This window comes from Malaclemys terrapin, chromosome 2, assembly GCF_027887155.1.
Source record: "Malaclemys terrapin pileata isolate rMalTer1 chromosome 2, rMalTer1.hap1, whole genome shotgun sequence".
Taxonomy (NCBI): Eukaryota; Metazoa; Chordata; order Testudines; family Emydidae; genus Malaclemys; species Malaclemys terrapin.
The window spans coordinates 131,662,972-131,687,145 of NC_071506.1; the positions used below are offsets into that span (position 1 = coordinate 131,662,972).

Sequence of the window (24,174 nt, forward strand, 5' to 3'; positions counted from 1 at the left end):
GCTGTTGTCTACCAAAGCAGCTGTTAAGAGAATCAGACAGCTTCTAAAGCTATCTCTGCAACTGAGACATTTCAAGCCTCGTTTGGAATACAGCCTTCCAGCACCTCTCCCTGCAGCACTCCCTGCTGGGAAAGGCCAGAATTGGAATGGCCCTACAGCCACTGCACTTGCACCATTCCCTACAGCGCCTCCTGCTGGGAGAGGCTAGAACTGGTGTAGCCGTGATCACACCCGCAGCTGGCTCTGATGTGCCATGTCAAACACCCTACTTGAAAAGGCAGGGATGGAAGTAGCTACAGTCCCCCCACCCCCGACACATGTACAGCCAGCTATTTATCCCACACCCTTCCCCAGCAGTAGCTTGGGGAGTGTTCTCTGCTGGGACGGTTGCTTGCCAAGCTCTAGACAAGTGCTAAGTACTAACACAGCATATACATTAAAAACCTACCCTGCGAAATACAATACAGAACACAGAGTTTGCCCAGATTCCTGTCTTCCCAAGCTACATACGTTCTACCCTGCAACTTCCCCTTCCCTAGATACCAGAGTGAGAAGCAATAGACAGATGATAAGCAGGCAGACATGCCTGGGGGCAGCACATATGGTAGTAGGCACATGGCAGTTCTCTCTCTCCAGCTCCCAGGGCCTTTTCTCACCTTGTCCCACACTCGCTGAGCATTTGATCTGGGATCTGGTTTAGACCAGAAGCAATCAGGCACCGGTGCAGCTGGATCATGCTCTCTCTGGCCGATCCTCCTCAGAACACTTAACAGAGCGGAGCGCGCAGCATTCTGATGCACCGGCATACGTGTGGGATCAATGCACAGTGCTGGCTTATTGTATAATCCTCGTGAGCATCTGCTTCTGTCCTGCCTGAGACCTGCGGGGACCTGGATGCATTTTAATAGAGCCTGCACTTGGAAAAAGCGCAGTTTCTGGGGAGCTCGTTAATAAGGCACTAAAGCATTAACATTTCATGAGGCAGAAAGGCAATGGGGTCTGTGAAGCTGGGGCTTCTGAGGGAGCTCTGGGAGAGTGGCAACTCCATTCCCCTCACCCCCTGAGCTTATCCCAACCCACACAACAGGCAGGACAGGGCCCAGGGCCCTCCAGGGACAGGAGATGGTGCAGAGACTTCCAGGGTAGGAAAGGGGAGGTTACCTGCAACCCTGTGTATGCTGCCTACTGTGCACAGATCAAACATACAAGAGCTCGAGCCTGCATCAAGGCCTCCAGCACAGAAGTTAGGTGCTTATCAGCACCCCAGGTCCATCTCCCTCCCCGTCAGCCCATCAGGCTTCGTAGAATCTCCAGTACAGGTGCGTCTGGAAGAATTTTGAGGCAAAATACTGGATATAAAGTCTGAGTCTCGTATGAATCGCTGCTAACGTCCATTAATGCTGTCGGAAGCCACATCCGCTCTCCCTAGGATTGCCTTTGGCTCTTGAGACAGATGTGTCATTCACCCCTTTGCCAACAGCCAGGCACCGCTAGCACAGGAAATGAGTGAACATTCGTCACCAACTTGTGGCCTAAGCTCAGAGCGCTCCCTTGTCCAGCATGGGTTCCCTTCACTGCAAACATTGGGCAGAGACAGTATCAGGCAGTAGAACACTGTTCTGGCTTGAGCTAAACCTTGTTATGGGTCAAACATGGCCACTGTCTTTCATTCAGAATAAATGTAAAGAATTCATTGTGATCACGTGACTGAAGCAACAGCAGCAGCACCCAAAACATAGGCACCCGGAAAAGCAGAGCAGAAGCTGAATTATGTGGCTCAAAGGGTTTCAAGTGTATGGACAGGGCTTTGATTGGGGGAACAGTTTCTCTGGTCTGTGGGCGCACACAAGAGGCACAAGACACGGAGACAAAAGACAGAAGCAGAGAGAAAAAGCCAAGTAGACGTAACCTGGAAGCACAGTAATGTGGTCCTGAGATAAAGCTAAGAGACAAAGCTCTTTGCATACAGAGTGCTGGCTGGAAAGGCAGGCTTGGGACAACCAACAAAGGAAATGTCTGTGGGTTTGTTTGTTTTGTTCCTCCTGTGTTTGGGGAAACAAATTCTCCTCCCAACTAGAACAACTGCCAGGATCCCAAATTTTAACTAGCTGCTCAGACCAAAAGGGGTAACAGTAAAATGTAATGGTGTCTACTGCAAGGGAGACCTACAGGCAAAGTATGGCAAGCTTTTAATGAAAGGGGAGGAGAGAAGGAATCTGGGATAGAGATAGAGACAGGGGAAAGCTGGTCTTGTGCTTAAAGAACTGGATGGGCACTCAAAAGATTTGGGTGCAATTCCTGGCTCTGCCACAGACTCCCCTGTGTGGCCTCAGACAAGTCAGTTCATCTTTCTGGGTCTCAGTTCCCCCACCCCAATCTGTAAAATGGGGATAATAATCCTCCCTTTGTCCCACCCTGTGTCTGCCTCATCTGTTCAGATTGTGAGCTCTTCAGGACAGGAACGGTCTCTCACTATGTGCGCATACAGGGCTTAGTGCAAGCGGCTTCTGAGCCAAGTTGGGACCACTAGGCATAACAGTAAGGATACCAGAGACAGAGGCACAAAAAGCTCTGGAGGCAGCTGGTCTCCAGAAGGGAAGCTGTGTGTACAAATGGAGGAGAATAGAGCTGAAATTGACCCCATGATGGAAGTGCATTTAGCAGCTTCCCCCACATAGCTGTGCCAACGCCCTCTCACCTGCTCTGCAAGCAACCTGCTGTTCCATGCCTTGGCTCTCCACAAACAGCTCTACTGATGCATATGAGCAGGGCCGGCTCCAGGGTTTTGGCCACCCCAAGCAGCCAAAAAAAAAAAAAAGCCGCAATCGCGATCTGTGGCGGCAATTCGGTGGGAGGTCCTTCACTCCAAGCAGGAGTGAGGAACCATCCGCCGAATTGCCACCAAATAGCTGGACGTGCCGCCCCTCTCTGAAGTGGCCGCCCCAAGCACCTGCTTGGTAAGCTGGTGCCTGGAGCCACCCCTGCATATGAGTCCTGCCCTCTAGCCCCCCTGATCTTCCACCCCCTGCCTCTCCAAAGCACAGACTGCTAATTGTGCCAACTTGGGCAGGGGTCTATTGATGCAGGAAACAAACACACACAAGGGGCTAGGGGGAGACCCACTACCAAAGCCATTGGTGATGTCATTTCAGGAGTTCCCAATCAGGTCAGCTGCTCTGCAGCCAGCAAGCCCGGCGTATGCAATATCTCCCTCTTTGCTTCCACAGCCCCTTTTTTAAAAGGTTACGGTAATCCCACGGCTACCCCCACAGGCAATTAATGCCAGGCTGGCCCAGCCTTGTTATCGACAAACAACAGTAACAGCTCGTTTGCTTCAGTTGCTTCAGCTTCAGGTCGGGGGGAAGCTCCCGCTCCCTTCGCAGCCTCATTACTGCCATGCATGCATGGACACAGCACCAAGGGTGGAGGGCAGAAGGAATGAAGGGAGGGGCTGGGAGAAGCAGCTGCACCGAGCCACGTCCTCAGCTGCTCTTAAAAGACACCGGAGAAGAAACTTGTAGGAGCGCAGGATAGAGGGAACATCCTGGGCAGGAGGCCAGGACAGGAGAAAAGCCCTCAGCAAACGGGCACACAGGGTGGTGGACTAGGGCAGGAATGGAGATGGAGTGGCGTCTGAGGCAGGACAGGTGGGTGGGGTGTAGTTAGGGCAGGAATGGTTGGATCCTCTGCAATAACAAGAGAAGAGCAGCAGGAGGGTAAGGGATGGAGCTGAACAAGGGGTGGGAAAGGGAAACCGTAGGCAAGAGGCAGTGCACACATGTGTGCGGGCGGATGAGTGGAGGACATTCAGGCTTTAGAGATTCAGGCTTTTCAGTCCCTGCTTCAATCCCCACTGGTTTCAGAGTAACAGCCGTGTTAGTCTGTATCCGCAAAAAGAAGAACAGGAGTACTTGTGGCACCTTAGAGACTAACAAATTTATTAGAGCATAAGCTTTCGTGGACTACAGCCCACTTCTTCGGATGCATATAGAATGGAACATATAATGAGGAGATATATATACACACATACAGAGAGCATAAACAGGTGGGAGTTGTCTTACTAACTCTGAGAGGCCAATTAATTAAGAGAAAAAAAAAAAAAAACTTTTGAAGTGATAATCAAGCTAGCCGAGTACAGACAGTGTGATAAGAAGTGTGAGAGTACTTACAAGGGGAGATAGTCAACGTTTGTAATGGCTCAGCCATTCCCAGTCCTTATTCAAACCGGAGTTGATTGTGTCTAGTTTGCATATCAATTCTAGCTCTGTAGTCTCTCTTTGGAGTCTGTTTTTGAAGTTTTTCTGTTGTAATATAGCCACCCGCAGGTCTGTCACTGAATGACCAGACAGGTTAAAGTGTTCACCCACTGGTTTTTGAGTATTTTGATTCCTGATGTCAGATTTGTGTCCATTAATTCTTTTGCGTAGAGACTGTCCGGTTTGGCCAATGTACATGGCAGAGGGGCATTGCTGGCACATGATGGCATAGATCACATTGGTAGATGTGCAGGTGAACGAGCCCCTGATGGTATGGCTGATGTGATTAGGTCCTATGATGATGTCACTTGAATAGATATGTGGACAGAGTTGGCATCGGGGTTTGTTACAAGGATAGGTTCCTGGGTTAGTGGTTTTGTTCAGTGATGTGTGGTTGCTGGTGAGTATTTGCTTTAGGTTGGGGGGTTGTCTGTAAGCGAGGACAGGTCTGTCTCCCAAGATCTGTGAGAGTAAAGGATCATCTTTCAGGATAGGTTGTAGATCTCTGATGATGCGCTGGAGAGGTTTTAGTTGGGGGCTGAAGGTGACAGCTAGTGGTGTTCTGTTATTTTCTTTGTTGGGCCTGTCTTGTAGGAGGTGACTTCTGGGTACCCGTCTGGCTCTGTCAATCTGTTTTTTCACTTCAGCAGGTGGGTATTGTAGTTTTAAGAATGCTTGATAGAGATCTTGTAGGTGCTTGTCTCTATCCGAGGGATTGGAGCAAATGCGGTTATATCTTAGAGCTTGGCTGTAGACAATGGATCGTGTGGTGTGTCCTGGATGGAAGCTGGAGGCATGTAGGTAAGTGTAGCGGTCAGTAGGTTTCCGGTATAGGGTGGTATTGATGTGACCATCGCTTATTAGCACAGTAGTGTCCAGGAAATGGACCGCTTGTGTGGATTGATCTAGGCTGAGGTTGATGGTGGGATGGAAATTATTGAAATCATGGTGAAATTCCTCAAGGGCTTCTTTTCCATGGGTCCAGATGATGAAGATGTCATCAATGTAGCGCAAGTAGAGTAGGGGCGTTAGGGGACGAGAGCTAAGGAAGCGTTGTTCTAAGTCAGCCATAAAAATGTTGGCATATTGTGGGGCCATGCGGGTACCCATAGCAGTGCCGCTGACTTGAAGGTATATATTGTCCCCAAATGTGAAATAGTTGTGGGTGAGGACAAAATCACAAAGTTCAGCCACCAGGTTAGCTGTGACATTATCAGGGATACTGTTCCTGATAGCTTGTAGTCCATCTTTGTGTGGAATACTGGTGTAGAGGGCTTCTACGTCCATAGTGGCCAGGATGGTGTTTTCTGGAAGATCACCGATGGATTGTAGTTTCCTCAGGAAGTCAGTGGTGTCTCGAAGATAGCTGGGAGTGCTGGTAGCGTAGGGTCTTAGGACAGAGTCTACATAACCAGACAAGCCTGATGTTAGGGTGCCAATGCCTGAGATGATGGGGCGTCCAGGATATCCAGGTTTATGGATCTTGGATCAAACCCCGATGCCAACTCTGTCCACATATCTATTCAAGTGACATCATCATAGGACCTAATCACATCAGCCATACCATCAGGGGCTCGTTCACCTGCACATCTACCAATGTGATCTATGCCATCATGTGCCAGCAATGCCCCTCTGCCATGTACATTGGCCAAACCGGACAGTCTCTACGCAAAAGAATTAATGGACACAAATCTGACATCAGGAATCAAAATACTCAAAAACCAGTGGGAGAACACTTTAACCTGTCTGGTCATTCAGTGACAGACCTGCGGGTGGCTATATTACAACAGAAAAACTTCAAAAACAGACTCCAAAGAGAGACTGCAGAGCTAGAATTGATATGCAAACTAGACACAATCAACTCCGGTTTGAATAAGGACTGGGAATGGCTGAGCCATTACAAACGTTGACTATCTCCCCTTGTAAGTACTCTCACACTTCTTATCACACTGTCTGTACTCGGCTAGCTTGATTATCACTTCAAAAGTTTTTTTTTTTTTTTCTCTTAATTAATTGGCCTCTCAGAGTTAGTAAGACAACTCCCACCTGTTTATGCTCTCTGTATGTGTGTATATATATCTCCTCATTATATGTTCCATTCTATATGCATCCGAAGAAGTGGGCTGTAGTCCACGAAAGCTTATGCTCTAATAAATTTGTTAGTCTCTAAGGTGCCACAAGTACTCCTGTTCTTCTTTTTGCCAATCCCCACTGGGTTGGCCAAGATGGTGGCAGTCACATATGCACCACTTAATCCATCAAGAGAAGGCTAAAATGGGACTAGACTGGGATGCAGGCCTAGCGCGGGCTCGTCCACCCATGGCTGAATCCCACACTATGCACAAGGGAGGTGCAACAGACCAACATACAAATGTCTATCCGCTCCCCGTGTTCCCAAACCAGCACCTCCTGCTCACGTCCCCTGGAGCTAGTGGTGATTCCTCCAGGAGTTTGGAGAGACGCCCAAGCAGCAGCTCTAACCTACTTTGTGGTGACACTTAGCAGCTCTGACAGCCGTTCGGCGAGGAATCGGATCTTTTTGAAATTTAAATAACATGTTTTCCGCATTTGGCCTGGGAGACAACCTGAGGATAATCACGTTATGCCCCATGCAACCGTGAAAGCAACACTCTCCTTTGCTGAGCATTTCCCCATCCCATATCCCAGCCTCCCCCTCTGGCTGGCAATTCCGCCCCCTCTCCTCTGCCCTCCACAATTGCAGGAAACATTTCCTGTTAATCACAGGTTGGTTTTCAGAATAGATCAGCCCACGAATTAATAATCCCCGACGCCAGACACTTCACTTTTCATATTTTTCCACCAGCTAAATGTTTCCCTGATGATAATTTAATCCAAAATACGGGGGGAGAAATGGCCGTGCTGTCTGGAACCCAAAGGCTGAGCTCCCTGGAGCACTTTTGCTTCAGAAGTTAAAACCAGGAGTTCGACTCAGCAACAATATGATTTTACTTTCCATTTTTAAATCCTCCCTTTGAGCCACCTCTCAATTAGATTGAGAAGTCTTCAGGGCAGGGATTAGGTCAGGCAAGGCATTTGTACAGCACCTAACACAATAGGGGTCCTGATCCTGCCTGGGCATTACTCCAGGGAAAACAATCTAGCTGCTGTCTTCAGTTAATCCTTTCAGTGCTGAACTGATAGATCTATGATCCTCTCCATCTGTGACCTGTCTGCTGAGCTCTTCCCCCGGCTCCATTGTACTGCTAGATGTTTCGTGAGGTGGACAAAACTGAGAACCAGCAAACTCATTTCACACGGGCCACTGAGCTGACAGACAACAACAGCTTGATCTCTCTGAGCCTGTGACCAAGGAGCATAAATAGGACCCTACCAAATTCACAGCCATAGGATTTTAAAAATCATAAATTTCATGATTTCAGCTATTTAAATCTAAAATGTCAAGGTGTTGTAATTGTAGGGGTCCTGACCCAAAAAAGGAGTTGTGGGGGGTGAGTGTCAAAAGGTTATTGTAGGTCAGGGATCAGCAACCTTTCAGAAGCGGTGTGCCGAGTCTTCATTTAATCACTCTAATTTAAGATTTCGCGTGCCAGTAATACATTTTAATGTTTTTAGAAGGTCTCTTTCTATAAGTCTATAATATATAACTAAACTATTGTTGTATGTAAAGTAAATAAGGTTTTTAAAATGTTTAAGAAGCTTCATTGAAAATTAAATTAAAATGCAGAGCCCCCCTGGACCGGTGGCCAGGACTGGGGCAGTGTGAGTGCCACTGAAAATCAGCTCGCATGCCGCCTTCGGCACGCGTGCCATAGGTTGCCTACCCTGTTGTAGGGGGAGGTTGCAGTTCTGCTACTCTTACTTCTGCCCTGCTGCTGACACCGATGCTGCCTCCAGAGCTGGGCAGCTGGAGAGCAGCAGCTGTTGGCCAGGAGCCCTGCTCTGAAGGCAGAACCACCAGCAGTAGTGTGGAAGTAAGGATGGCATTGCCACCCTTACTTCTGCACTGCTGCCTGCAGAGCTGGGCCCTCAGTCAGCAGCCACCACTCTCCAGCCACCCAGCTTTGAAGGCAGCAGCACAGAAGTAAGGGTGGCAATACTGTGACCCCCTAAAATAACCTGTCAACCCCATGCAACTCCCTTTTGGGTCAGGGCCCCCAATTTGAGAAACGCTGGTCTCCCCTGTGAAATCTGTATAGTATAGGGTAAAAGCAGACAAAAGACCAGATTTCACAGTCCGTGACGCATTTTTCATGGCTGTGAATTTGGAAGGGCCCTAAGCATAAGGCTCTGTGGTCCATTACCAATGCCCCAGAGTAACCGGTCACTTGTTAGTATCTGCCCACCATTCAGTCAAAAGTCTAATGGTGGCAGGCTGTGCTCACGCCTCCCCTTTCCTTCACCCATGCCCTGAGCTGCGGCCCTGGCTGTGGAACGTGAGCCCTCTAAGGCAGGAGCATTCAGCTGGCCAGCACAGTGTGTCACCGTTATAGGCGCACGAGTTACTTCACTGCAGTTAAGAGCATTAACCTCTCACCGGAGCAGAGCAATATGTCACTTCACTGCTGACAAAAGCAGCCATTTATGCCCTTAACTGGTTTTATTTGGAAGCGTCTGAAGGGACATTTTTCTATTAGCCTACCCCATTCCAGGAACGTGCTCTTAAAGAAGCCCTAACCTTCCAGACGGTGCAATGAGCCATGTAATGTACCTCTGAAGAGTAATAAGATTCCGGCCCTTCCACTCCTCTCCTGCCTCGTATATTACCACAACCGAACTCTGTAGCCATAGTGACACGGCTGCTGGGGAGCAGGGTTCGTGTCATGCACAAGGCAAATGGTACGGGCTTGGCTTTCATCTCCAGGGTTAAAAGGAGAATGAGTGAAAATAAGTCAAGGCATTGCAAGTCCTGATTTTAGCTGGCTGGAGATGTAGGGGACTTGAGAAGAGGGAGAAGCCAATGGAAATGCAGCACCAAGGGGTGGTCATGGAAACTGATGGCCAAAAGTTACAAATGGACTGAGACGACGTTCCAAAGGATGCTCAGTGGGTGGCACTGAAGGAAAGACACCTAGACACAAAGAGAAATCTGAGATTCTCAGATTCCTCCTTGACAGACAGACCACTGAATTCTGTCCAGCCAGTCTGCTCTTACTTGATTTCAGTTGCCAGGGCTAATGAGTGACTTGTGGGTCCCAACTTGAGACTCCTTTAAAGGGTTTAAAGATTTTCCAAGGGAGGGCACTCAACCTTGTCTGAAAAGTCAGACCCCTTTAAATTGTCTTAAGCTGGACACCCCCACAAAAATAAAGATGTAACAGCCTTGTTTGGATCATTGGTAGACATTGAACCTGGGACCTCTGTATCTAAAACCATGAGCTGCTATTGCCTGAACCGGAGGGTCAAACCTCTAAGCCTGAAACAAGTAGCAAATTCAAACCTATTTTTCAAGACAGAAACCTACATTACGATGGATGTAAGATGACAGTTCCTACCAGTAGCTTAAGCGTAAAAATCCTTACCAGGATGTTGTGATCCCAAACCCAACTATTAAATATTCAGGAAATTCAGTGTTAAGATTATATTAAGGATTGGAAATGCAGAGTTATAGCACCCAGACAACCTTAACTCCAGGCCCACAGTGACAGACAGAGAGGCCCATGGTGTTAGCGTGAGTTACAACTAGAGCTGGGAGAAATTTTCCATCCACAACTTTTTTCACGAAGAAAAAAAATGCAGATTAGGAGACACCAAAATGCTTCACAAATTCATGTCAAATTCACTGACTTGTTTCAGTTAAAAAACAAAAACCCTGAAAAAAAGACCACCCCAAAATTGAAATGTTTTGATTTGAAACAATTTTTTCGTTTCAAAATTTACTTCAATCTTATATTTAAAAAGTTCTAAAATGCATAAAAAAGCTCAAAAATGAAGCATTTTGTTCAACCAAAAATACATTCTTTCTTCAACATTTTGGTTCACCAAAACATTTTTTAAAAGTTTGTTTCAGGTTGACCAGAATTATTTTCCACCCCAATTTTACAGGACAGCCACGGACTGAAAAATTAGTTACTGACACAGCTCTAGTTACAACTGGTCTCTTTGGCAGACCTAGACCCAGGAGTCCTGACAGACTTGACCTCAGGTAAGGTTCTTCCCTTCTCTTAGCAGCTGTACCCAGAGTCTGTTCCAAATACAGCATGGGTTCTTCTCGTGGGAATCAAGACAAAATTGTGTGCCTGATCCATCTAGTCCCTTTCCCCCTCACTGTCAGGGCAGAGAGCTCTCGCTAAGCAGTAAGGTAGACCCAGGTGTATACCGATGTTTATATCCTGAGTGTATAGCTGATCTGTCTTGCTTTTAAACCCATTGATTGGAGCTGATCAAAAGTTGGAATTTCCGACATATCAACATTTGCTTTCATCCTGAAACAGGATGAAAAGTTGAAATTTTAAAAAATAATCATTATGGAATGGAAATTAAAAAAAAAAATGTAGAAACTTTTCATTTAGACATTTTTGAAAAACATTTTGACATTCCTGAGGGAGCCACATTGCATTGTCTGAGATATAGTTCCCCATGGAGCCCTACTCATAGGAGACAACAGGTATCCAAGTGACAACACCCATAAGGCAATGAGCTAGAAAAATGCAGCTTTATGTTATTTTTTAACTGATTCAAAATTAAACATTTTGGGTCACTTCAATAAAGTATTCTGATCTGGGCCAAACTAACCCACAACAAATATTTCATTTACCGAAATGAAATATTTCCTGCAGAAAATTTTGATTTTGCAGAAACTTCATTTTCCACTGGGAAAATCATTCAACAGAAGATTCCCACCAGCTCCACCATTCGTGTTTTTTTCATAGAAACAGAGAAATGTCAGGCTTGGAAGGGACCTCGAGAAGTCATCAAGTCCAGCTACCTGTGCCGTGGCAGGACCAAGTAAACCAGGGCCTGGCAGGTATGTATCAATCTGTTCTCAAAATCCTCCAGTGATGGTGATTACACAGTCTCCCTTCAAAGCCAATTCCAGAGTTTAACTACCATTACAATTACAAAGTTTTTCCTAATATCTAACCTAAATCTCCCTTGCTGCAGATTAAGCCCATTACTTCTTGTCCTACCGTCAGTGATATGGAGAACAATTGATCACAGTCCTCTTTATAACAGCCCTTAACATATTTAAAACTTATCAGGTTCCCCGCTCAGCCTTCTTTTCTTAAGACTAAACATGCCCAGTTTTTCTAACCTTTCCTTACTGGTCAGGTTTTCTAGACCTCTCATCATTTTTGTTGCTCTCCTCTGGACTCTCTCTCCAGTTTATCCACACCTTTCTTAAAGTGTGGCACCCAGAACTGGACACTGTACTCCAGCTAGGGCCTCACCAGTGCAGACTAGAGAGGGACAATTACCTCCCATGTCTTACATATGACACTTCTGTTAATACACCCCAGAATGATATTAGCCTTTTCCAGAACTGCAGCACATTGTTGACTCATATGCAATCTGTGATCCACTATAACCTCTACACCCTGTCCAGCAGGACTATCAGCTAGCCATTTATTTCTCATTTTGTAGTTGTGCATTTGATTTTGCCTTCCTAAGTGAAGTACTTTGCACTTGTCTTTATTGAATTTCATCTTGGTGATTTCAGACCAATTCTCCAATTTGTCAAGGCATTTTTTAATTTTAATTCTGTGCTCCAAAGTGCTTGCAACCCCTCCCAGCTTGGTGTCATCTGCCGATTTTGTACACATATTCTCCACTCCATGATCTACATCATTAATGAAAATATTGGCTAGTACCGGACCTAGGACTGACCCCTGTGGGACCCCACTAGATACATCCCCCCAGTGTTCTTTAACCTGTTCTTTAACCTGTTCTTTCACTATTTTGCCATGGGACTAACATGTGGCTGGATGTTCCTCACTCCTACTCTGCAATTGTGCAATCCTTAGTCAGGTGAGTACTAACTCCACAAGGGGTCTTATGGACTTCCATAGGCAAGTGCTTACCAATGGGACACAGGGCTGCACAAGTTGGCCATCAGAGAAGAAGTCCTTTCTCCCAGTAGAACATTTAAGGCTTTCTGCCTCTTCATACTGATACCCTTCTTCAAACCCTACCACTATAAGGTCCTTTCATGTCCATTTTGGGCATCTGGAAATCAAGATCCCTCAGGTAAAAAAACAAAAACAAAAAAAACCAACCAAACCAACCAAGTCAACTCTGGTTTTTCTCCAGAGCTCTTGCTTTAAACCTGCCAGCTGGACTTGCCCCCACCTCTGGACTCTCTCATAAATCACAGCAAGTCCAGACTGACACAAATGCAGGTGACACAAATGGCCATCTGCCCTCTCCACCCAGGGCTGGCACTTGGTCAAACAGCCTCCTGGAACTCCAGCACAGACGCCCCATTACCCAGTCCCTCATTCCCATTCCTGTTCCCCTCACCACTGACTCCCCTGCCCAAAGCATGGGAGTGGCAGCAGGGTCTCAGCCCCCCAGAGGGAGGGGGGAGCTGTGTCTAAGTATCTCCCTCTGGGAAAATCTTTGCTTAATGGACTTGACACTCTGCTGGGCGAGAGAACACGTTTTGTGTGTCTACGAGACAAATGAGCAAATTACGAGATCTCCAGCCCACTTTATCAATTCCTTATTATCCGATGCTTGGAGGCAGCTGGGTCCAAAGGAAAAAAAAAGTCAAACACCAAACCACAACAGCTTTGTAAAAAAAAAAAAAGAAATCCACTCCAAGGAAGAGCCTGCGCTCTTCGTGCTGATAGTCATGCCACAGAAGATGAGAAGGTAGCGCGTTCCAGCTTAGTTCTGTCTTGCCAATTTCTTCTCATCTGCACCCCCAAATGCCCCTCCGAGCCCTACTATGCTTAAAATTTAGATTGACCTAGCTACATCACTCGGGGTGTAAAATTTTTCACAATTTTTAGCGCCATAGTTAAGCTTACCTAACCGCCAGTGCCGATGCGGCTACCACCACTTAGGGAGATGGATTACCTTCATCAGTGGAAAAATGTCTTCCATTGGTGTACGTAGCATCCACGCTACAGAGGCACAGCAGCAGCACCGTATCTGTGTCCCTAGCACCCATAGCATAGACATGACCCTAGGTAAGTGACTAACAGAGACAGACCAGGAAAATTCTGTGCTGCTGTAAACTGGCAAATCTCCACTGAAGTTAATGGAGCTCTGCCGATTTCCACCAGCCGGGAATTTGGCCCTGGATTCATTGCACCTTTCTGGCTATTTCCCCTAGCTGTTCTCTCCCAGGGGCATGACCGAAGGCTTCCTCAGTATCTGTTGGTCATCCATTGACTTCAGCAGGAGCAGGAATATGTTGCTTTGCTGGACGCATCTGGCAGATGGATTCCAATGTCAGGAAATGGGAGGCACCAGACACAGCTATACCCCTGCTCCCACTGACGCCAATGGGAACCTTGAATGTCTGAATGGAATGGAGCTAGATAAGAAAGGGGAGGACCCGCAAGTGATGCCTCAACAGTTACACAGCTGCAGCAGAGAAGCCCTTGGAGGTGCATAAATCAAGGAATGCATTTCAAATAGAGAGGAAGAACCAGAGCCACATAGAATGCACACGTGCACATGGGTTGTCTGGCTTGGGAAAGGGTCCCACAGGCCTGGAGACAATACAGAGGGGGCAGAGAGAGGGAAGAAGAAAGGAGATGAAGAATGGAAGGAGACACAGAGATAGAGGGAGCCCTTGAGGGCCAGGAAAGAAGGCAATATCGGGCTGCAGAATTAGAACTACCCTGAATACCCAAAGGCAGAGAATAGTGCCCAGAGGTCCCATGCTGCTCCCAGACTCCATCTCTGCAAGGTCTCCCAGGACTAGAGCACTCCCCAGAAGATCCAGTTACAAAGTCTCAAGGTCTCACCCAGCCCTGGGATCTCAGGCGGTGGCTCTACGTAACCGGCTCCAACAACTGCACAAAGCCATTAACTTTTTCTAATCTCCCTCACCACAACAGTTAGTTACCAAAGCCACTGTGTGGTTGCAAAGAGGACTCCTCACAGCTCAGAAAAATGAGCAGGGGGAAGACCCAGGAGATCCAGTCTGGTCTGTCTCCACCAGGGACCAAGATAGGGTCACCCCTGCACTACTCTCTGCATTTGCCTCCTATTGGACTCTGCAGCAGAGTGTTATTAGTTCACTCATGTTGGTCCAGCACTCTGCTCTCAGTTACGCTGATTTAAATGCCAAGTAACTCCACAGAAATCAGTGCAGTGCCACCAGATTGGCACCAGCGTCACTGAGATTAGACTCTGGTGCAACAAGCCTTAATTATATATCTATACATGCGAACCCCAAGAGCCTGCTTCTGTTGCCCTGTATTTCGTGGCACCGTCAGCGCACGGTGTATGTGAACCGCTAACGAATAAGAACAGTAAGGCTCAATTCTGCTCTCAGTCACACCAGCACAATCCAAAGCTCCCCTGACTGGAGCTACTCTCAATTTGGACTTCTACTCGCTTGCTGCTTTATGTGAAGAGCATCTGCTCTGTAGTGTTTCACGCCTGCTTTGCACGGGTGAAAATAACAGCATGAGGTGCAGGGCGATTGAGAATCAGGCCCAGAGCATTCTCAGTAGCAGTGCTAGAGATGTCTCCATTATCCATAGCTCCAGGCTGCAACATCTTAGTCACAGAATTATGATTGCAAGGCAGCCAGGGGAAGGGGGACGCAATACGAGATATTATGGGGTGGGAGATATGCTGGAGAGGAAGGGATTGAGGAATGGGAAAGGGAGCTAATGTTTTATCATTCCCCTGGAGGTTGGCAGAAGGTCTGTTCACAGGCAAGAGGAAGAGAATATAAAACAGTGAAAGCATGTTTTGTTTTGCTTTTATTACCTGAGAAAATTGAAGCGAGTCTGAATATATCAGAGAGACGAGAGGTGACCGGCTCGTAAGGGGAAGCTTCATAAAATTCTTCTCCTGGAGTAGGGGAAAAAAATAAAATAAAAGAGATTGAAACCCCGCACTGAATCAACCCAACAGCCACCCACACTATTACTGAGCTGCCCCCCAAGCCACTGTGGGGGAAGCCGGTCATAAGGCAGTAAGGGGATTAGGTGCTAAATCCCACTGAATTTGAGCCGGTTCCAGCCACGGAAATGCCTTCGACTCCTCTACAAATCCTATTCATCCTGGGAATGTTCTGACCATTCATTTCTGCAGAGCTGGTCAAAAAAATTTGACCATAAAAATTTGCCCATAGGAAAATGTAATTGTCAAAATTGACACTTTCCCCACAGGAAAATGTCAATTTCACCAAAGCTTTTTGATTTCCTGTTTCAGGAGAATTGAAATGAACGTTCATTGCAAATGGACACTTCAAAACTAAATGAATTTTTTTTTCCAGTTTAAAACAGCTCATTTTAACGTGTCAAAAATGTTGACATTTTCCCAGATTCAAAACTTTGGGGGATTTTTTACCCCTGCTTTGCAAAAAGTGTCAGTATTTTGATAGTGCCTTCTGATTCAGAACAGAAAGTTATTTCAACATGTCAAAATTCTCCCCTCACCCCCAAACAGCTCTAGTTCAGGGCTTAGTCTTTATTAGAATTATGGCATTTCCAACCTTGAATCATACTGATAAGCAGTTCCCTACAGTTCCTAGTATCATTGGGTCCCTATCTAGATAATTATACAGCGTTCAGCACCATCATATCATAGCTCCTCCCAAACATTAATGAATTTACCTGCAGAGCCCCACTATAAATCTGTTGTCATCCTCATTGTACTGATGGGGAAACTGAGGCACAGATAGGTGGTTTTTTTGTGTGAACTCAGCAAAGTCATCTTATAGCAGAGCTCAGAACAGAATTCAATTCTCTTAACTCCAAGTCCATCTTCTCACAAACTTTCCCTCATGGCAGAAAGGTGTATATTTGCAGGGGTGGGGGGGATTTGGGTGAATATTTTAATTACAATTTCAAATGTTTTGCTTCCAAGACCTTCACTGGGGTTTAATAACCCCAATCTACAGACCCCAAACAGGCTCGGCAGAATGTAGCAGCCCCTTGCTAACAACCCCACCCATGGACCATAACTCTGCCAAAGACCATGGCATATTAACCCTTGGAGCACTGGTATTCAGAGAGCTCAAGAGCTTGTGGCTTTTCTCCAGGGCGGCTTCACATCTCCATGGAACTGAGTGAAGCCGCCAGTATGACCAGTATACATAAAACACCACACTAGGGGCCAAACCTTGGGAGCACTCCCATTGATTTTAATAGGGTCAGATTTTTGAGAATTGCTCTCCAGGGCAATGAGCCCATTACTAAATTGCCTTCAAGCATCTCTAGGACAGATACTAAAATTAGCTCCAGGTGATGATCTTTCTTGCACGCGCGCGCGCACACACACAAATTCCTAAACCAAACTGCACCCCCAAAGAGCAGCCGTCAGCAAAGTCAAGGATAGGACAACAAGCAGTATGGGCCATGAGAGCATTAGTCCTTCTTAAGGAGAGATTCATGAAAGCACCATTAATATCAGTCCTGGACCCTGAACGCTCCCATTGTGCAGGGGCTCTTGCTAGAGAGAGAGAAAAAAAAAAAAAAAAAAAAGATCAATGGAAGACCACTCCGAGCTCTCAGCAGAAGACTGACCAACAGCCTCATGCATCGATTTCCATTGAACCTAGCCATGCTTTCAGTGAGCTCCCAGCAGATCTCTGTGGATTGGGAGAGAACCAAGGCTTTTGGAGAGGGCCTGTCCGAAGACATTTCCTGCCTGGAGGAACGGTTGGCAGATGCTGAAGTGCCCATCCTGCCGATAAGTGAGCTGGGGTTGCAGTGGAGGGATTAGGAGCAGATGAACTGCCATGCCACACATGGTCCCGTAAACCAAGGAGAACACTGGGTCTAACCACACTGCCCACACTGGCTTCCTGGAGATGGAGGCTGGGCTGGGGCTGCTCCCTTCCAAGCTAGCTCTCTGCTGATCAGCAAAGGGGATTCTCCAGGAAAGGGGCAGATGATTAAACAGAGCGGTCTATTTCCAAACCCAGCAGCCAGGCCCAGAGTCTGCTCTGGGTTACATCAGTATAGACCATTGTCTTTGGGGGGCATTGACGCCGGCGTAGCTGAGTGGAGAATCTAGTCCTGTCTGCCCAAACTGGTACTAGGAGCTGTGGTGCTAGAGTGGGAGGGTGCCTTGCAGATAAGGCACGGTACCAGAACTCCGGGGAGCTGGGTTCAATCCCTGGCTTGGCCACAGACTCCTTGTGTGACCTGGAGCAAGACCCTGAAGACCTGATTCTTAAAGGTGTTTAGCTGCCTAACTCCCATTGCAATCAAGGAGAGTTAGGTGCCTAAATACCTTTAAGAATATGGGCCTTAATCTCTCCATGTCTGTAAAGCGGGATGATCATCCTTCCTTCAGCTCTTTGGACTGTAAGCTCCTGAGGCGGGGACTGTCTCTGCTATGTGTATGCGTACGGTGACCAGACAGCAACTGTGAAAAAACGGGACAGGGGGTAGGGGGTAATAGGCACCTATATAAGAAAAAGTCCCCAAAAACGGGACATCTAGTTACCCTATGTATGCGCAGCCCCTGCCACAATAGGGCCCTGATCTCAGCTGGGGCCTGTGGGCACTGCTGTAACACAAATTACAGCTAGCTACTTTTCACTGTGGTCATCGACTTGCACCCATCACAACAGACCTGATAAATAATCATGAGGATCTCCAAGCACTTGGCGATCGGTGCTGAATTCATCCTCCTGAATCCTTGCCCAGAAAGTATGTATTATTCATCTCTATTCTACATTACCCACACCACGTGCAGTCAGCAGGGACTGACTCCACCACCTCCAGTGGCAAAGCAGAAGCCTCAACCACTTGAGCTAAAGGAGTCACTATTAACTAGCAGCAATAACAGGCTCTTATCCTCGAGGTGGGCCAGCCACTGGCATGAGAACACAAAATGATTTGGCAGAGCATAGAGAGGGGGAAGTGAAGCATGAAGGGATGGGTATGAACGGATGACTCTACAGCAAACCAAGACATGAGGTTGGTATGACAAGTGGGTGTCAGGAGTAACAGGGGACCTCCAAATTCCACCTGGGTTTCAGATGTGTCTATAGATGTGAAGTTTCAGAGTAACAGCCGTGTTAGTCTGTATCCACAAAAAGAAGAACAGGAGTACTTGTGGCACCTTAGAGACTAACAAATTTATTAGAGCATAAGCTTTCGTCCACGAAAGCTTATGCTCTAATAAATTTGTTAGTCTCTAAGGTGCCACAAGTACTCCTGTTCTTCTTTTTATAGATGTGAAAAGAACCAACTCTTTTTGGTTCACTGGTGATTCCAAAATGTTTGTTTTGAACTGAACCAAAACTTTGAGCAAATCAAAACACAACTTGATTTTTAAACATTTGAGTTTTGACTTTACCATCTTTAAACTGCTTTGATACTAAAATAAAGAATTTGAAACAGTCACTTCAAAGCAAAACACAAACATCGAGATTTTTCACAATTTTTTTTAGCAAAACAAACCTCGCAATCTGTCAGTTCTGGTACACCATATAGATGGTGAAGTAAGGCATGGAGGATTCAAATCAGCCCTGATCTGAGCAGCTGCAATTCTTTGAAATCAATGGCAGTTCCATCCTCTTGTGCCAGAGCTGATTTTGCCCAGATAGTTCAAGTGATTTGCCCACTGTTCTCAAAGGCAGAGCCAAAATCAGAACTCAGGAGTCCCAACATGGGGTTCCCTGCTTGCTCCCCAACATCAACACACACCAACATCCACACTCTCGGATCTGCTTTTTCTTTCTCTCTCTTCAAATTTAAATTTGCAAGGCTGATCTGGAGTAAGGCTCCATGCAGAAAAAAGGGGGCCTTCTCCTCATAAGACAAATACTGGGATACAGGCCTTTATCACCAGGTCATGGATTCAAATCCAACCTAGGTACATAGCGACCAAAAGCAATCACTCCCATGAGATTTATGTGATGTAACTTGAGCAGGATTCAATTTCATTCCTAGTGTTTTAAATGATTTGTATGATAGTATTTACAATCCCGCATCAAGCTCAGGGCTCCATTGCCCTGGGTGCTGTACAAATAGAAAGTAAAAGATACCTCCTGCCCCAGGGAGCTTACAGTGTCACTAGGTAAGACAAAACAGAATTTGTTCCTATCTGTAGGGTGGAGATAAGGCACGGGGAGAGGAAGTGACTTCCCTGTGTGACTTGGGCAGTCGGTGGCAGAACTGGAAATAGAACCCAAACTTCCGGAGTCCTAGTCCAGAGCCTTAATCATGAGACCATCTCGCCAACAGCCAGACCTTGCCACCAAAAGAACACTCATCATGCTAATTGTCCTATCTTAGACTCAGTTGCCCTCTCACTCCTGGGGGTAGGAGGGTCTCTCTCTCGTGAAGGGGAACATGGAGGGAGCTTGCTCTGGCCCCCAGGTGATGCACCTACTCTGTGGAGGAACGGAGATCTCACACAGTGACCCATCAGTTAGTTCTCTTGACAGGGAGACAGGAGGAGACAGGAAGCTTCTGTTTTTAAAAAGATTTACAAGCCTCCTAACAGACTGTGGCCCATGCCCACTCTTCCAGGCTCTTCTGGATTCTTCAGGATATTATTAGCCTGAGCAAGGCTGCTTTTGTCCCCCATAATTAAGAAGCCACTCAAAACTGCTGGAAAAGGAGCAGGAATTAATGAGCAGTAAGCAATCAGGCAGGGCCGGCTCCCCTTCCAGCAGCTCCTCCATGGACGGTTATAAATGCATTTCACTACAGGAAATCCTTCAAAAAGGATCGTGAGGCAAAATTGGTTGCCGGGAAGTTGGGACTGAGACACCCTCCATCCTGCTGCAGTCAGAGCAGAAGCAAGACTGGGATGGGACCTGGATAGTGGGGAGAGCAGCAAGAGGAGAGAGAGAGAGAGAAAGAGGCTCCCACCTGGCTCCAAAAGCTTTCACTGCCGTTTGGTGGCCTCTGAGAAATGAATTGGTGGGTCAGGTGTCTTCATGGCATGAAGGGGCTAGAGAAGTAACTTGTGCTTAGACGAGCGACAACTGCACAGCTATTGTGCCATGAGCTGAAACGCAAGCCCCCAGATTGTGTCATGGTCGTGCTGGTCACTCCAGACCTCCCCATCTCAACTGAGCCCAAATCACCTCAGCTCAGACACGGTACAGGCAGTCTCCCACAGGCTGTCCCATGGCCTCACTCTCTGTCCACCTACCTCACCTCCACTGCCCAGGGACCAACCTGGCCGAAGCCACCCAGAGTACACATTACACAGCACAGACACACCGGCCCCAGTTCCAAGCTGTTCCCATGGCGACCAGCTCCTTTCGGCAATGGACTCCTGCCCTGCCCACTGAATGTGCCTTGTGAGGAGTCCCACGATCAGGTACCTAGCAGCCAGGGGGAAGGTACCAATCACCTTTTGGGAGGGGACAGCAGCGCTGCAGGCCCACAGGAGACACCAGAAGGTGCCTGCTGGAATTAGAGACCACAGACTGACCTCCTGGAGGTGATCAAAGCACACTGAGAGGAGCCTCAGTGATGTGAGAGAACGGAATTCCAGCCTCCAGGCTGGAAAGGAGAAGAGCAGGAGGAACACAGAGAAAAGGCAAGCTACAAGGCGGCAATGTCGTCTAGTGCATAGAGCACTGGACTGGGGACTCAGGAGACCTAAATGCTATTCCTGGCTCTGCCCCAGACCCTGCTTTGTGTCCATGGAGGAGCCACTTCTCTCTGTGCCTTCCCTTCCCATGTCTGCTCTAGCTAGATTGTGAGAGCTTTAGAGCAGAGGCTGCCTCTGACTACCTTGGTTGATGCCTCTGCTACAGTACTACAAATGAATATTGAAAACAACAACAACTCCACCCTCCTCGTGTGTTATTTTGGCCTATTACCATGGGCTGGTGAAACTGAAAGGCCATTAAAAGAAAAGGAAATACTTACGCTCATCCTGTAAGAGTCCCTCGTTTAAATCGTGCCAACACATTCACCGTGCTGGGTTTGCTAATGCTCTGATGACAAATGGTACCTTTATTAAAGTGTGTTTAGGAAACACTAACCTCTCACTATATTGCTTTGCCAATGCAATAAATAATTAAACACCGGCTGAACCTTGCTGCTTGATAGGAAAATTACCCAGTATTAAAAGGGCATTGAACTTCCCCTAAGCTGGCTGAGATGCAATTAACCTCTGGGAAAGGCGCTGGGGTGAAACCAGCCAGGCTTAATGCCGGGGACTAAGCTGCCATGCACCAGGAGAATGCAAAATTTGCTCACTTGGAAAGGTGAGTGGAGAGCAGTCTATTGGCCAGATGCATTGTGGGAGAATCTAACCTCTCTGAAGCATCACATATTGGTAGTGCCAGAGACAGGATACTGGCTAGATAGACCACTCTGATCCAGTGTGATAGGTGGGGGATCACTGCATTGAGAGATCTAAGTTATGGAAGGAGATGGGATACTGGACCAGGTTGCCCAGAGGTCTGCTGCACTACAGTGAGTCTACCTGCAAAGTGAGGTCTCTGAAACAAGGTGGGATTTTGTATGATGGCTTTGGATGGTCCTGCAGCAACTCCCTGCTATTCTGGTCCTGGGTTCCCCACACAGCTCTGCCAATGCCCCTCCATGCTGGGCATCCGCACAACCTTCTACAGCTAATCTGTTACTACTGGCCACAGGAGTGGAGTCAGGAGTCATCCTGGATTCTATTCCTGGCTTCCCCACTGATTCTGTGCATGAATTTGGGCCCTTTGGCCTTGTCATCATGAGAAGAAAAGGTGTGTTCTTACCCCGTTAGCCAATATGTGGTAACACAAGGTAAAATCTGAGTGAAGGCAAAGCCGTGCAGTTCTCACATGAGTTAACAGGTTGAGGTAAACCTAGGATCCTGGCCAGAGTCACCATCTCATCCTGCTAACCTGTGTGAAAGCTACAGCCTGCCTTCCAACACATGGTAAGAACACACCCTTTTTTCCCTTCTGTGCCTCAGTTTCTTTTGGTGCCTCAGTTTTCTGCTCTGTGAAATGGGGTTAGTATTCTTCCCTCCCTCCTGAAGGTGTTGTTAGGCTAAATTCATTCATGAGTGCAAAGCCCTTTGAAATTGCTGAATGCACGGTGCTGAGGGGCAAATCACCATTAAGCAGAGATTCCTGCTTCCAGCCTGGGTTTCTTGCCATCCAGCAGCAGAGCTGACCTAGAGGCTAGGGTTTACCTCCACCAGCTGACACGTGTTAAAACTACAACTTGCCTCATTTTCACTTGCAATTTAACATCGGGAAAAAGTGTGTTTTAACCAAGTGTGGGTGAAGGTCTAAGGGAGTCACCAGGGGCCAAAGTTTTCAGAGGCACTCAGCACCCACAATCAGGTCCAGATTTTCAGCACGTTGGGTGCTGAGTGCTTTTGGAAATCTGGACCCAATGTCAACACAGACCTACAATACTTTAATTAAATGAGTGCAAACCTCTGGGCGGACACTTATTCCAGTTTAAAAGCAGGCTCTATTGGTTGAGCTTACCCCTGTACCTTTACCGACATACTCTAAAACAACACAAGCCCAGTTTAACCTAATTGAAGAGCGTACACACATAGAGTTTCACTGATTGAACTAAACTAGTTTAAAAATCACACTGATAGCTGAACAGATGCCACTTTGTGGGTAGGCCGCATTCTATTCTACCTCCAGCCTAGAGCCGCCGGGGAGCCACCTCTGGAGGAGAGACCCATGTAAGGAAAAGAGGAGTGTTACAGTTTTGGTTGTGCTGCATGGTTAGAAAGAGGAACTATTCCCCTTTAACTCCCTGCCACACTCCCTTGGATCTTAATTACATGAGGAAAATAAATGAATTGCTTTCATTTGCAGGATGCACTACTATGACCCTCTCTCCCCCCCACCTCCTTTTATCCTCTCTCTCCTGTTCTACTTTCTCTGCTTTATCCTTTCTTCCTCCAATTTTTCCTCCATCCACCCCACAATCAGGCCCAGGCTTTCAGCTGAGCTTAGTTCCCACTGAGGCACCTAAATAAGGGCTGGGTTTTTTATGAGACCTACTATATGCTGAATCTGCTGGTCACTCCATTCAGGTGCCTAAGCAGGAGCCTTCGGGTACAGAGCTTTTTGAAAAAATCTGGCTCTGAATCTTTAATGAGGCAGCCTGGTCCAGCAGCTGATGCATCTGACTGGGAGTCAAGAGACCTGTGGGCTAGTCCTAGCTCTGCCACTGACTTGCTGTGTAACCCTGGGGAAGTCATTTAATGTTCTCTGAGTCCGTTAACCCAATCAACTTTAAAATGGGATAGTGATACTCACCCCCACTTTGTAAAACACTTGCAGATCCAACATCCTTTGTAAGTGGCAATTATTATTTCCCCAGGGCTCTTCTGAGTTCCCTACATGCTACCTTACCAGTCCTGCTGGGCACTAGAACGTCCTCACTCTCTAGCACCTGCTTTCTGCATGGAAGACACCCCAGTACATATACACCCACTTTTCACCTCTCTGTTACAATCTGTCTCTCTGTCTGCAATCAGCATCGTGGGCAAACGTATGGAGGAAAAGCTACAGAGCTCGCTACGGATGGGGCTGGATGTGTCTTGGCTGGCTCATCGTTGCAGGACAGCAAGGATGGATGATGCACCTCTGGCTGGAAAAGATCATCCAGGGGGCAGTCCAGGTGCAAGGGAAATGGGAGGGAGGAAGGAAATTTGCTTGTTACAAAGAGCAGCCTCATGGCAGCTGGGATTGAGGCAGAGACTCAGGCTCATTCTAGTCACCAGTGACACTTTTTCACGTATCACAGAGCAACCAACTGGGGGATGCTCAGAAATGACTGGCAGCCCCTGCTCCACGCAGACCCAGGACAGAAATGACCAGGGTGGCTACAGATTCAGGATTGAGGGGCAT

General features: G+C 47.2%; 1 protein-coding gene across 1 annotated transcript in view; it reads right to left on the reverse strand.

Annotated features, from left to right (window-relative positions):
• Positions 1-24,174, reverse strand: part of GFRA2 (GDNF family receptor alpha 2) — a 102,873-nt gene that overhangs the window by 60,235 nt on the left and 18,464 nt on the right. Inside the window, exon 3 of the mRNA XM_054020504.1 lies at positions 15,132-15,215. Within this exon, the coding sequence (XP_053876479.1) occupies positions 15,132-15,215 (84 nt within the window). The remainder of the gene's footprint in view (positions 1-15,131; positions 15,216-24,174) is intronic.